Here is a 14616-nt window from a genome sequence, read left to right on the forward strand (position 1 = left end):
TCGACCGAGCTCAGTAAGCACATTTGGACCCTTAAAGACAGCAATATCGACCACGACATCTCATGGAACATCATTACACACAGCAAACCATACAACAGCACCAGTAAAAGATGCAACCTTTGCCTTAAAGAAAAATTCTTCATCCTGTACCAACCATCCAAATCATCCCTCAATAAACGCAACGAACTTATTTCCTCTTGTCGCCATAGATCCAAAACACTCCTATGTAATTTGTAACCATACACCGTAATTAATACTCTAACTTTCGTCATCTAACTTGAAACTATACACCTTGATTAATACACTAGCTTCCGTCATCATCTTGTATATATATTTAAGCATTTAAGTATTTTATTCATTAAATCCCCTGAAGAGTGAGCAATCACGAAACAGGCTTGTCGGGATAAAATTGTAGTTTTTGTGTATTTTCTTCTCCTTACCAATATATATATATATATATATATATATATATATATATATATATATATATATATATATATATATATATATATATATTTGAAAATTGGTAACCCAGGCATAATATGATAATGAATAAAGATTCTCTGGATTTGTTTTAAATTTTTTATTAAGCTTTCAACTCGGTGCTTCGAGCCTTCGTCAGAATGTGACAATATATTATTTACAAAGATTTTGTAGGCGTTTGGAGCGTCTGAGTGGTTGGAGTGTAGTTGAGTTGATATTATTGGATGGTGTAAGATGCGTTGTCTTGGTTTCGGGTGTATCGATTACGTTAATGAAATTCGAGTGTTTTATTTTAGTCGTTGTGTTATTAGTTTGTTGTTTTGGTTTTGTCTTTAGTTGTGAATAGATGATGGGGATGTCAATATGTCTGTTAATTGTGTTGTTGTCTTTGCTGTACCATGCCTCTTTGAATTCTCGTGCGTGTTTTGTCTGTGCGCGTCCAAGAAGTTGTGTTTTTGTCCAGTCAAATGTGTGGTTGGTATCGTAGGTATGTTCTGCTGGTAGTGATTTTGGGTCGCGTCGTTTGATGGCATTCTTGTGTTCAGTGAGTCTTGTCTCAATTTTCTTGGATGTTTGTCCTATGTACTGTTTGGGGCAATCTTTACATGGTATCATGTAGACCGCGTTGGTTGTGTCGAATGTCGTTGTTCGGTCTTTATGTTTAGACCGCGTTGGTTGTGTCGAATGTCGTTGTTCGGTCTTTATGTAAGTTTGAAAATTTGTAATCCAGGCATTGAATGGAAAAACTCTCCGGAGAAACTTTTATCTTTTATGTATATATATATATGTATATATACATATGATGAGATTAAATGGCTGACGAAGTAACTGTATTTGCTTAGTGCAATAGGGTAGTAGAAAAAACGGCGGATTCGCGAGCATATAAGTTTGATCACAAGAGACGAGATTCCAGGTGTTGTAAAATGAGAACATAGAGTATTGTAAAGGATTATCTTTATGTTCTTAAATGCCAAGCAGCAAAGTATAAGAGACGACACTTTGTAAAGTTAAACAAAAGTTGCACTTGCGTTAGAGTCTTTTACTAGCCTCTACATTGTATCTTTTTTTATCCAATGAATTTCATGTTTCGTCAAATATATGGACAGAAGAACTGGCTTTATTGAATAATAGTATGCAAATCGTTTTGAAAATTTAGGCAATTAGCAAAAATGGTTAGCGCAAATAGCTTAAGTTTTGCAAAACCTTTTGCCAAAACGTTTTCCTTGCTCATTATTATGGGGAAATATCTCTGACACTTGGGAGTACACAACACAAATTGATTTTTTTTTGTTATAGACGGCTCGTATCTGGTAATAGCTGCGATAAAATTTTGTTGATATTTACAATTGTCGTAAAAGTCTTGCAATGTCAAAATTACTTTGGAAGATTTATTCAATCAACTAAAAATGATGTTCCAAGGATATTGTACTACATGAAGTTCTGCATAAAAAAGCTGGAGAGTATGTTTTTAAAATTCAGTTAATCTCCCAAAGTGCACGGTTATCACAGTTAGCATCGGAAAAAACACATTTCGGATTTCCCAAACAATCAGATTCTCCTGAGCCCGGTTTTTCTCCTGTACTCAAAATGTATGGAAAATTCACATTACTTTGAATCAAGTAGACATTATATTTATGATGTTTAAGTCTCCACTGCACACGATTGTCCGTCTTGTTTATAGTGCCCACTACAAGATTTGATCCATTTATCTCTCTTTCGCAATCTTAATCCTGTCCAGATAAGTACAAGTAGTGTTTGGTAATGCGGTTTTCAAGGATATAGGTACTGTGGCCTTGTTTTTTAGTTTTTCCACGACCCTCGATGTTAAAAATTGGCTTTGCAACAAATAACAAGATATTTCTGTAAAGGTAAGCCTTTGTTTGCAAGATGATTGGTAGGAAATGCCATCTCTCATTTTTTACATTTCGTATTGTGTACCAAGTTTAAAAATATTAAAAATGGATCATTGCACCTGATAAATAGTCTATTCTTATATGCTGAAAAATTTTATTGTATTTTTTTTTTTGGGGGGGGGGGCAAAGATTCATATATATGCATGTTTTACCTTTGTAGCTTCTATTGAAATCAATTGTGGGTATGGATTTAAATAGATTAAAACAGACCAATCTATAAATATTGCCTCCCCCACTTATCAATCATGTGTAGCCCCTGAATTGTGTTGATAGTGTGATTATTAAAAGTTTTTAAAATTAACTTGAGTAGGGAAGCTCAAATGCGCCGATCTATAATGTGTTGAAAACATACAAAGAAATTGATTTTGCGAAAACTTTTATCACTCTATTTCCTAATTTTCGGAATGTATGATTTGCATTAAATTCTTCCTTCGTTAAATTATTTAATGTCTATTTACCTGCATGTATCTGCTTGGCAAGAAATTAATTAAAATAACCGATTAAATATATTTTATTACGTTTACTGAATTCTTCATTAACTGTGTTCACACTTGGATATAAAAACGCTCTAACCTAAATAAATAAACAGTTTTTAACGATATTTAATATAAATTGGTGAGCAATACTCTTTTAAAATCGAATTTTCATCGCAGAAACTGTTCAAACTAATCCTTTTTATCAAACATCATTTTTTATAAGCCAGAAAAAAGCTACTTTCTTGCATTTAAAAAATTGTCTATACAAGAATTATTTATAAATTGAAAAAATGCAAGTGTAGCCAGCATGCACAAAGTCTTTCATCATATATTTCAGCAAGACATGCGAGAGTACAGCTGAGTTTGGTGACTTAAAAAACTCAGTTAACAAACATACAGGTATTTTCTCCTAATAATTGTTTCCAGCGTCGTTTATCATGTCACCAAGTTTGCTGGATATTTTCTTTTCGTTAAACTTACAAGTAAATTTTTCTTCGCAGAAGTTGAATGACTTGCAAGTGCTTCTTTGATTCACACACAACAGAGCACACTCAAGTAAGCTTTAAACAGGATGTAATGGTGTTTTACATACTGATTCAGACGACGGTCTATTCAAAATTAAATTACAGGTAAAGAACAAAGCAAAAGAATATGCCCTTGCAGTTGGTATTCAAAACATAGGCCATCATCACAAGCACTGCACTATATTAAATTTAGTTAAATAACACAAATCATGACAATACACAATTGACACCCACACATTTCCTGTACACACAATACAATGACGTAAGAACCAGATAACAAATACGACTAATCTGACGCTTACTCCTCATTTGACTCTGAAGATGACTACCGCTAAGGTTGTCAAAACGTCAATCAACAACAACAAAATCAGTCCTTCTCAGGACTATACCAACCTGAAAAAATTTACGTCGCAGTTTCATACGTGCTGAAGTGTTAAGACAACTGATTATGTTTTTGCAGATGTTTGTTACCAAGTGTACTAGCTAATTTCAACGAAGATGCTATCTAGAACAAGCCTGTCTTGTTAAAGCAACTTTCCTAAAGAAAATAAGTTTGCGTACTAAAAGCGCTTCCACTATACACTTTTTACTTGTATATTATTTTTTATCTTAGGGACGCAGCACTGACACCTTGGAGTTAAGATTCCCTCGAGATACGGATAAATGAACTTATTTGTAATTTGTAATTTACTTATTTGCAGTCTTTAATTTATTCAAGAGGAAGTTATCTGTAAAATTTGAATATATTTATGTAGCTCTAAATTTTAATTTTATTATTTTAAGGAGGCTCCCTGCAATTAGGTCGCCTATTCGCTTTTTACATTATTTCAAACAAACTTAACAGCAGGACAGTTTTACACTAGTAACCCGACCATAAACCATATGGGCACATGTCACTGTGAGGTCTACAACAACATAGGTAAAAATATTTGAGAGTGGGGCATTACACGAAACCTCTGAATTTCAGCAGCACACATCCCAGGGACAACTAATATACGAGCCGAAAAAGAATCCAGAAATGTTAATGTAGGTGCAGAGTGGATGTTGAACTCTATTGATTTACAAATGTCCTTAGCGAAGCAAAAATTCACATCTAAATTAGATATATTTGCCACTAGAATTTTCAAATAGCTCAGACGGTTTGCATCACTGAAGTTAGACCCGGAAGTTGAAATAATACTTGCAATTACGTTTCAACCCTTTAGTGTCATATCAATTGTGTTAAAAAAATTATAGAGGACAATTAAGGCCATCGGAGTTTGCGTTCTACCAGATTGGCCTACTCGAATTTGGTACGCCAAGGCTACGGAAGTATGCATGGGCAGACCAATAACTCTTCAACAAGAAAGGACTGCCTCTTCTTATCGACCTCGCTTGAGGAACAATATCCCTTTTACGAGAAACTGCGTTTGCTAGTATTTCTATTATCAGGATGAAGATAGAACGTTACAACATCTCAACCACAGCAAAAGACGTCATCATTGCATGTTGGAGGGATGGTACCAGAAAACAATATTACACATATCTCTCCAAGTGGAAGAGATTATGCGAAGAAAGACACATTATCTGCTTCAATGCAACGTTAGAACAAGGGATCGATTTCCTCGCCCAATTGTTTAAAAAAGGTCTTTGTTACAGTGCAATCAACACTGCAAGATCAGTTTTGTCGTTAATAATTGCAACCATTGATGGGAGATCATTTGGAGAAAATTGGGCTGGTGCGACAATTTGTTAAAGGCGTGTTAGAAATTAAACCAGTGTTGCCGAAATATAAAGAAATATGGGACGTTGGGAAGTTCTTAAACTACCTGAAATCGATTTCCCTGACCCAAGAATTATCACTCAAACAACTAACTCATAAAGTTGTTAGGTTTTTGGCACTTATAACGGGACAAAGGTTTTAGACTATTCATAAGCTTGATATAAAAACTACCAGAAAAAATATGTGTTCATCATTGAAAGTAAATCAAAACACACAAGACCGGGAACCATTCAGAAACTAATCAAACTAATAACCTACACTGACAAGGGTCTTTGTATTATACAGCATTTAGAATCATACATTTTGCGTACGGCCGAGATACGTGGAAGTAGCTCACCACTATTGATTAGCTATATAAGACTACATAATCCAGCCTCTAAAGATACGGTTGCACGTTGGATTAAGGGAGTCTTCAGGCTGCTAGAATAAACTCGAAGAACTACACACCGCATAGTAGCAGAGCAGCTGCAACCTCACATGGATTTGTGACGGGGAAAAAGCTATCCGAAATAATGAACTCTGCGGGCTGGTCGAACGCTGGCACCTTTGCAAAATATTACCACAAACAAATATCAAAAGACAAAATAGGAAGTACGAAAGTGCAAGCATTCCAAACTGACAGGAATTGAAGCTAGGAACACTAACAAAGTAGTATTTGCACCGAAAAAGTTTTTTGTTGATTTCTCTTAGTTTCCTTCTAGCTTAGATGTTATTCAAGAATATATCATTTGTTGTGTTAGTATGCCTGGACAATATGTTTTCTACTTACGATCACCGAACTTCAAAATCTCATATAACTGACGTAGCTGATGAAGGTTAGAACTTAAAAATTAATCGAGACTTACCATAAGTCGAAGTTTAATTGTAATTTTACTTGCTATCAGCAGAAACGAAGGAGTAACATGCCCATCCTTAAATTTGCTACACCCGGACTAACTCCTTCGTTATTTGCATGTTTCGGCAATTGTTCGCGTTTAAGAGCAGGAGATTTTAATTATTTTATATTATTTATTAAATGAAGAAATCTAATAAAAGAAATAAAAGGATAGTAGTGACTTATCTGTCTACGACAATCACATATATTGCTTTTTTTCCCAGAAAATTTCCTCAACTTATCTTTGTCCTCAAATCCTCATGACGATACGGCCAAAAACAAAGAGCCAAATATCACGAGCGTTTGGTATCCTTCGTATTACTGAATATCTCACAATAATGATGATAATAATTCCTCACTCTAACTGTCCAGGGCTTATACACTGTCTGGAAGCTATTTATAAGTATAACGTAATTTTTTTATATATATATAATAGAGCTGCTATGTTTACATTACATGACGTAATGTCATTAGGAAACAGTATATAATTATCTCAATAAAGAAAAAGAGTGATCATTTACAAAGCATAAAAGCTGCATCACTTTTTACTGACATGAAATCCCATTTATTGTTTTTGAATTTAAACTTTACAGTGCAAGAAAGTGCATGAGAATTTCTAATATGCTGATGGATGCGTTCGTATTATCTATATCTAAATACTTATATGAAGAAATGCTTAGAATGAGGGAAGAATATGTCACTGGTGTGTTAAAGCATAAAAGATCAATTTCTATACATACAGATTCAGTTAGGTGAAATGTGCAATTTATTTACAAAAATATGACTCAATTTTGGTGAGGATGAAAGGAGAGAAATATAATTAGGGTGATCAAAATCAAAGGAATCTGTTAACACATGACGCTCCCAATGTTTGTCTGGACTATTTTTAAATTTTGGTTGTTTAATCTGAATGTCTGATGAGACAAAGAAAAAACAAAGACCAGAAGTGGCTCGAGAACATCTATTGTAAAAAATTCAAACTCTTTTCAAAATCCCCGTTAATTGCGTCTACACGATAAAGGATGAAATACAATTAACAAAGAATATATTTGCCTCAAAAAAACAAGGACTTCGTGCATGTGAATATCAGCTTTAATCTATTGTTATGCTTACGATGTGGTACTACTGATTTCAGGTAGTTTTTCTTCAAAAATGTTTTCCACAAAATTAAATTATACTCGTCTTCAAACGGATAAAAATGTCCATTAGTGCTTTCCAGTGATCGAAAGTTTTATGGATAATAATTATTGTTTGTGCAGTTTAAATATATCAATTAGTGAAATGTTAGTGAAATTTATTTAGTAAAAATGTTGACGTGTTTAGAATATCGTTTTGTATGAACTGTTAAGTGCAATGTCGCAAATATTTCAAGTCTTCGGCTGTTGCAAAACGAAATTTATATATGTTAATGATGATGGGAGAGAAGTAAAAAACTGTTGTCATCATTATCAAACCATTTGCAAGCACATGGCGAATCCAGTGTCTTTTCAAAATGTGCTTGATACTGATTTCTTCTTGGCAAATCAGAATTCTTGTTGAAAGACAAGCAAATATGAACTCCATTAAAAGACCAACAAATAATTGAAGCAAACTTGATCTATCAAAAGAATATGACTGGAACGTGTCCATGCTATAAACGATCGTATATAACTGAGCAAGGATCAGCATTTCAAATTGAAATAGTACTTCTTGAATGTAGATGTCAGCTTCTAATCGTCTGTTATGTTTTTCACAATATGGTACGGGTGTTATCTTCCAACATTTTAAAAACCTTTTGAACAAATAGCTGCGATATTTGCGTGTCAGCTGAAAAAGAGATGAATAATGTTATAACACTAAACAAATACAATATATTTACATGAAAGTTTTTACATTCTATATGCATATTGATTATTTTTGATAAGTGACAGTAATAGAATTTATCTCACAGTTGGCTTGATTCTTACTCCAGGTATCCATAGGTTATACGGAATTTTAAATTCGCCTGTGTTTTCTATATTTCTTTGGTGTCGTAAATTGGCAATTTTGCAGTAGCCCACTCGTTGCCTCTAACAAATATCCACCATAGCTATTCAGTATTGCTATATTGTTATATTATATTAAATGTGACTTATCGAAATTTTGGCAACTACGATAATAACCCAAGACACCAGGGGCGGATCTAGGGTATGTCAAATCAGTCACGCGACATATGTTTATAGTTCAAAAATTATTTATCAAATTTAATGATTACAATTTTTTTGATCGTTAAATTTTTGTTCTGTAATCGTTTCCATTTCATCGTCAAAAGTCTGTTTTATATATAAAAACTTATAAAAATACCACCTCACTAAACAGATCAGTAGAAAAAAAACGTATCTTGAATTGTATTAACTGGCTGACTGATAAACGGGATGGCTCGACTGGTTTGACCGATAACGGAGTTTAAGAACGCTTATTTAAGCCATTTCATTGGTCAATAGCCAGATCAGTGGAAGATCTGGAATAATCTCAACCGATAAGCGTGGTAACCGGACCTATAAGGGAGTCCAACTGTTATCGTGTAATTGGTTTGTTTAAATTTTTGTCTTACTGTGATTGGTTTGACCAATTTCAACTGATAGCCAACTGAGCTAATATAGTCAACTCACAGTCTGAATTGAATGTTTGATCGTTTCATTCTAAATCTCTTAAGCATGATAGAAACTAAACTACAATCAGATGGAATTTATGGAAATCTTTTACAAATTCATATACTGACATGAATGCTGCTGTACAAACTGTGAATTTTTTCAAGACGGTGAAAAATTTATGGAAAAATTGTAAATGCTTGGCAAAGAGGATCTCGCGGGGGACATTTCATTCATTGATGTTCAAAATAAAGCCAACATGATTTTGAAATTTGTCAGCAGAAATGTACATCTAAAATCGTAAGTAAAGGACAACAAAAATTGTATGCATGAATGTGATATATCAAAGTTAATTTATGCGAGTGTGTGATGCGATTTATGTCAATATGGCGTATGGTAAGCAGATTGATGCTTCTGAAATTGTTGTTGCCGTGGAATTTTAGCTATGATTTCTTTACTGCTTGTAGAATCGTGGCCGTTATATGGCAGCGAAATCCTACATTCCAGCAAATATATTTCAATGGACAAAAATCTGTAGCCATAAGGCGCCATACTATTATTTACTTTATTATAAACAAATATTTGGGGCTTTTCACTTTATTTTCATTGATCATTCCATCATTGGACAGTTATACTACACATTGTTTAAGATTTGAAAAAATTAACATTGATTACACGAGAAAGTGTTTACTATAACCTCTGATTTTGAATATTTCCTGATACAAGAACCTTTTCATTTTGACAATTTGACTGGAATGCTATTCAACCTGAGTATTTCACATGCATGAAATGTTGTCCCACGTCACATATTGTCCCCTTTTCTAACTGAACGCCTCGTGTAGAGATGTCAAGGTGTGTTGATCTACGACTCACACCAGATTATTTGCCATAAATTGCAAAGGGCTACTGATGTCTGAAAAGCATTTTCTATAACGTAAAAATGTGTTCCTATGTATGCAGATAATCCTTGAAATTTGGCAAAATAGCAAACTATTTTTCATGATCACTAGGTAATTTTTTTATGGTCATTAAAATTTCCAAACTAAATTATTTCAGATTTACATTTAAACTAGTTTTGATTATAGGAAAAGTTATTTGTCGTAACCAGTAAGCATGACACATGAACCAATTTTAACATTCATGTAATTATATGATTAAAGGCATGTTAGTTACATTCTCTTTATATTGGCAAATACAATGATACTGGTAATTGCTATATAGCGCATCTTACATAAACGTATAGGAGATAATAGTCTAGTGAAATGCCTAATAAACATTAATGGCATTAAGGATTGCAAATTTTCACTCTGATAATCTTTGCTTAATCTTTGACAGAAAAAAGTTTTGAGTTTTTTCTCGAATGGTGTATTTCCTAGCGCTGTAAGTGGAGATGGGTAAAGGGTTACAATAAACTTGCATGGTTTAAAGTCTTAGTTTTTTTATATGTATGAACTGTCCCTTGTAGTACGAAATTTCTAACTTAACTCATTACATAGAGGTTTGAATGGGAGTCTCTAGGGGGGTCAATGCCTGACAACTTAGTAGAAATTTTTAAAGACTATATCTGTTTTTGAATAGCATTATTGTAAAATAAATTTTACGTTCCTAGACATGCTAATGAGCCATATATTTGGCAAAACATTCAAGTATTATAAACTTCATTTTTTTTAAAAAAAAATATATGCAAAATGTGTTGTTTTTACCCAAAAATGATGCACACAAAATACATTTTGTATTGCTCTAAAACGCCGAAAATGGCATTTTCAAGGCTCAGAAATTCAAAATTTCTTAATGAAAAATGCCTCAGATCCCCCCAGGTGCAGAGCGCCTCCGACGTTTTATAACTGATGTTTGAAAAATCCTAGATCCGCCTTGCAAGACACATACAAAAATTTGATATAATCAATATAAAAAATTTAACAAATTTTATTTCAAATTTTTTGTCAAATTTTATATCAAATTTGATATAATCAATTGCTACAGGGTTAAAAATTCTCAATACCAGCTTAAACAGCGATACATTCAAGGTTGGATAATCGATTTACCCTCATTGTGCTACACACAAATAAGTTTTGACACGCTTTGAGCAACTGAATGACCTTTCTTCGTGTGCGGAAAAAAAGGCAATGTTAAAATATGTCTTAGCAACGTTGTGATGTTTTGAAATTGAGCAGTCAATTTCTTCTGCATCAAAAAAATCAAAGATCTCCTACATCACGTGGAGCTGCCTCATGCTCATCAGACTCCTTTTGATCTTTTGTATTTAAAAGAAAAGCCATAGAAAAACAATTTCTAGTTAGAGTAACGGGCAGTGTTAAGGTTCGGTTCTGACATTAAAGCTACAGTATTTTGCTGCTGAGCATTTAGTATATTGATTTTCCTTTCGTATATTTATTAATTACTGAACACTTTCATCATTTGTGAGTACTGTTCTATTTACACTACTAGGTGCATGTTAATGAAAGACGTACAACGTGAAATTTAAACATATTAACGTAACTATATATTGAGAAATGCATACATTTCGAAATGTGTAAAAGTCTGACGGAAAAGCTGGTCTGATTTTTGTAATCTTCATACACATGAAATTAAAATTTTGGGGTGCTTGCAAAATTTTTTGGATGGTTGTCGGAAGTTCGCCTTTAACAAAAGTAATGAATTTTATCAGTGAGCTTTTTAAACGAGCTGCATTTTTTACATACAACGCTTTTCTTCCTCTCAAAATCAATAAACTCACTTTCCTTTTCTCATCGCAAGCAAAACAATTTCGTTTAAGTTTAGCACGGTCGGTAAACATCATCAAAATAGCATTTTGTACTCACCTTTGTAAAAATATCGATAAGTCCTTGTAAAAAAGAAAACAGTACAAAGAACCCAAAATTTTTTATTTCAGATTGCATGACACGATAAAGAGCAATGGGTACCACGTGATTAAAATACACCAAAATATATGATCGTGAAGGATTAACGTCGATGATATTTTTAAGAGGAACAAGCACTATGTATTTACTTATGGCCACTGGAATAGTTGCTATTAAAGGAACCATAGCAGCAACCAAGATTTTTAAAAAGTTACTTGACTGATTATTAAACCAGGGGACAAAAAGTTCTCCATAAACAAAAGCGAACAGTGTAGCAGAACAAAAAATCAGTCCAATTGTTAACAACATATTTTTCCGAAGATTCCAAATTTTTTTAACTTTCGACGATGCCTTATATGATGTATTACAAAGACAACTAATGATAATGCCAATTAGCACTATACCAGCTGTAATTAATCTTTTCCACCATTCAGTAATATAACCATCAAAGATTTTGTACAAGCATATCTTGTAAAGCACACCAAAAAGACTCGTGATAACACAAATAATAAGATTGTTTATGTGAGCTTTTTCCCGTCCCAACAGCAACACCATAGTGAGAGGGTACCATAAAGTAAGAAAGATGAATTCGCATGATTCTCCTGTTAATCGTGCTAGAAGAACAGAAGTTGTTGCTGAATAATTGGTTAAAAGGCGTTCAGCACCCACACATCGCTCGGTTGTAAGCTGATCGAAATAAACAATTTGTCCACAAATCACAGTGATTAAGACGGCAAAGATGAGTAAACAACTAGTTGGTACAACAGATGAGCCGAAAAAAAATTTAAATTTTTTAAAAATTGATGATGCATTTGCATCATTGGAATTTGATGTGGTGTTATCGTCATTAGAATCAGATGTAGCATTCCTTATATTTGAGTTTGACGTGGTGTTATCGTCGTTAGAATCCGATGTAGCATTCCCTATATTGGAGTATGATGTGATGTTCATATTTTCATTATCTTGCGAGGAACTCTGCTTATCACATTTACAATAAACACAACATTCAGCTATCCAAGAACATAAAGGCAGAACCCAAGAGTGTATTAACTGCTCCAATAACATTTTGCTTGTGAGGTTATTGAAGTTATGTTGTATGACATGAGCCCTTGAAGCAGTAATTCTGTGATCCAAGGTTAGGCAAAATGAACCATAGCTTCCAATTTAAATTTCATATCACCTTTCACGACAATTACATTGGCTTGAAAATATTTCTTACTAATCGATGGGTGGTAAAAGATTGATTATTGGATTCACGCAACATTGAATGAAATCTTTATAATCAAATCCAGCTTTACAATCAAATCCATTTATTAATGTTAGGTTTTATATCAGCTTGATGGCGTTGTTTTTAACCTTCAATATCAAATGAAATCTAGACATTTTTGATGATAGTTAATAGAAAATTCCTTTCATTTTTTAATGCTTTGCTATATTGTGTAATGTATTTTATATTTAGTAAACTATGTAGTTACCTGCTGGCAAAAATAAACCGAATTATTGGATCATCAGTCATCTGTGAATTCTTTCAAGTCAGCAGAAATGCCAATTATTGTTTCATTTATAATCGTTGTCAACTTATCTTTTATTGTAAACTTTACATGCTTAGACAAGTTTTGTTCTGACAACAACGAGTATATTTCACCGTTTCAAAAACATTTATTTTAGATTTTTAAGTTGCCTTTCTTACATTTTGATATTTCGTAGGAATTTGATGTGGTGTTTGCTTAGTTGGAGTTCCATGTAGCGTTCTCATTCTCGTCGCTGGAAATCAATCAAGATTCAACAATGCTGTAAAATCAATGTTGTTTGAAATTAATGCAGTTAACGTTTTCTTTATTTCAACATCTTGTTAGGAACTATAATCTTATAAACAATCACAAGAAAAACAAAATTCAGAAACAAAATAACAAAAGATAATGCGCACTTTCCTTACTATTTTTGCATGCTTTGGAATTTTTTGCGAATTAGTTAAACTTCAATTGTTATATACTGCTCATTTGTGCGTGTTAGTATATAACGATTTAAGGCGTTTCTATTAAACATTTTTAATAAAATTCTTTTAAGTTTTGGCGCTATGTGATATTCTGTAATTGAATTTGTATTTAGCATTTTCTAGAATCACATGCTGGTAAGTAAAAAGAAGTTCTTATTAGGTTGAAAATAAGTCATCTGTGCATTTTTTCCACAAGCAATTAAGCCAATATTCAACTTTCAATCTTAAATTGTCATCAGTATGTATACTCAGACAACTTCTGTGTAGAAATCATTGAAAATATTTAACATTATAAAAAAACATTTGAGGGTATACGTCTAGGCAATGTTACGTGTTCACTAAAGTTGAACTGACTCAGAGATAAGCTTTTAAGACAACTAATTAAAAATCATGATTGCCGTTGGATGTTTGTAAATCTAGAGGGTTCAGATTATAGCAGAGTTCTGAGAAGAAGAGCAATTGAACATCTGTTGAATGACGTATCGACAGCTTTAGCGGTAGTCCTGTAGTCATTAACATATTTTAAGTGATACACGTTTGCTATATATAAAAATTTGCGTGCATCATGTGTGTATCGTGTGCAAAGTTGCTTGCCAGTTGAAAAAGAAGAAAGTGGCGCGACATCCTAAGAAAATCTCACAAACGTTTTTTGAATAGTATAAACGTCGCACACACAAGCAATATATTAAACTTATTTTTGTATTTCCGACTGATCAGACAATGTCGACATACCATGGTGTTTTTTATAGTTATCGCAGTTGCTGTTTACTAATGTTTATTTAAATGCAAATGCATCGCACATAGCAAATACTTCACTTTACTTTTTTTTATCATAGTTGACTCATAATTAACACGTAGTTATTTATGGTCGTCATTTTTCACGTTCTGTTAAATCGTCATCAACAAAAGAAAAATATATTTGTTCTGCCTTACAGTCTCCTCACCTTAGCACAGTAACTAGATTGTTAGATGGACAATGCATATTTACAAACTGAGATGGACTAAACGAAAGCACAATGTATGTATTTTTTTGTATTATTTGGGCGAGACCAGATATATAATTGATGTCAGTTACTTTTGGAATCTAAACCCCTAGGATGTGAAACTGGCTGGATTGT

General features: G+C 33.2%; 1 protein-coding gene across 1 annotated transcript; it reads right to left on the minus strand.

Annotated features, from left to right (window-relative positions):
* Window positions 1-6574: 6574 nt before the first annotated feature.
* On the minus strand, window positions 6575-12754 carry LOC124454366. The gene is made up of 2 exons (XM_047005176.1): window positions 11464-12754; window positions 6575-7838 (listed from the first exon to the last, which is right to left on the minus strand). The coding sequence occupies exons 1-2, from the start codon at window positions 12565-12567 to the stop codon at window positions 7377-7379; spliced, it is 1566 nt and encodes a 521-aa protein (XP_046861132.1). The 5' UTR covers window positions 12568-12754; the 3' UTR covers window positions 6575-7376.
* Window positions 12755-14616: the final 1862 nt, after the last annotated feature.

Source organism: Xenia sp. Carnegie-2017, unplaced genomic scaffold (genome assembly GCF_021976095.1).
Source record: "Xenia sp. Carnegie-2017 unplaced genomic scaffold, XeniaSp_v1 HiC_scaffold_3, whole genome shotgun sequence".
Lineage (NCBI taxonomy): Eukaryota > Metazoa > Cnidaria > Anthozoa > Malacalcyonacea > Xeniidae > Xenia > Xenia sp. Carnegie-2017.

Coding starts and splice junctions, on each gene's coding strand:
- LOC124454366 (XM_047005176.1), bottom strand. CDS start 12,567: ATGTTATTGGAGCAGTTAATACACTCTTGGGTTCTGCCTTTATGTTCT. Junction 7,839..11,463: donor TTATCGATATTTTTACAAAG/GTGAGTACAAAA, acceptor TCTCTTTTTCAG/CTGACACGCAAATATCGCAG.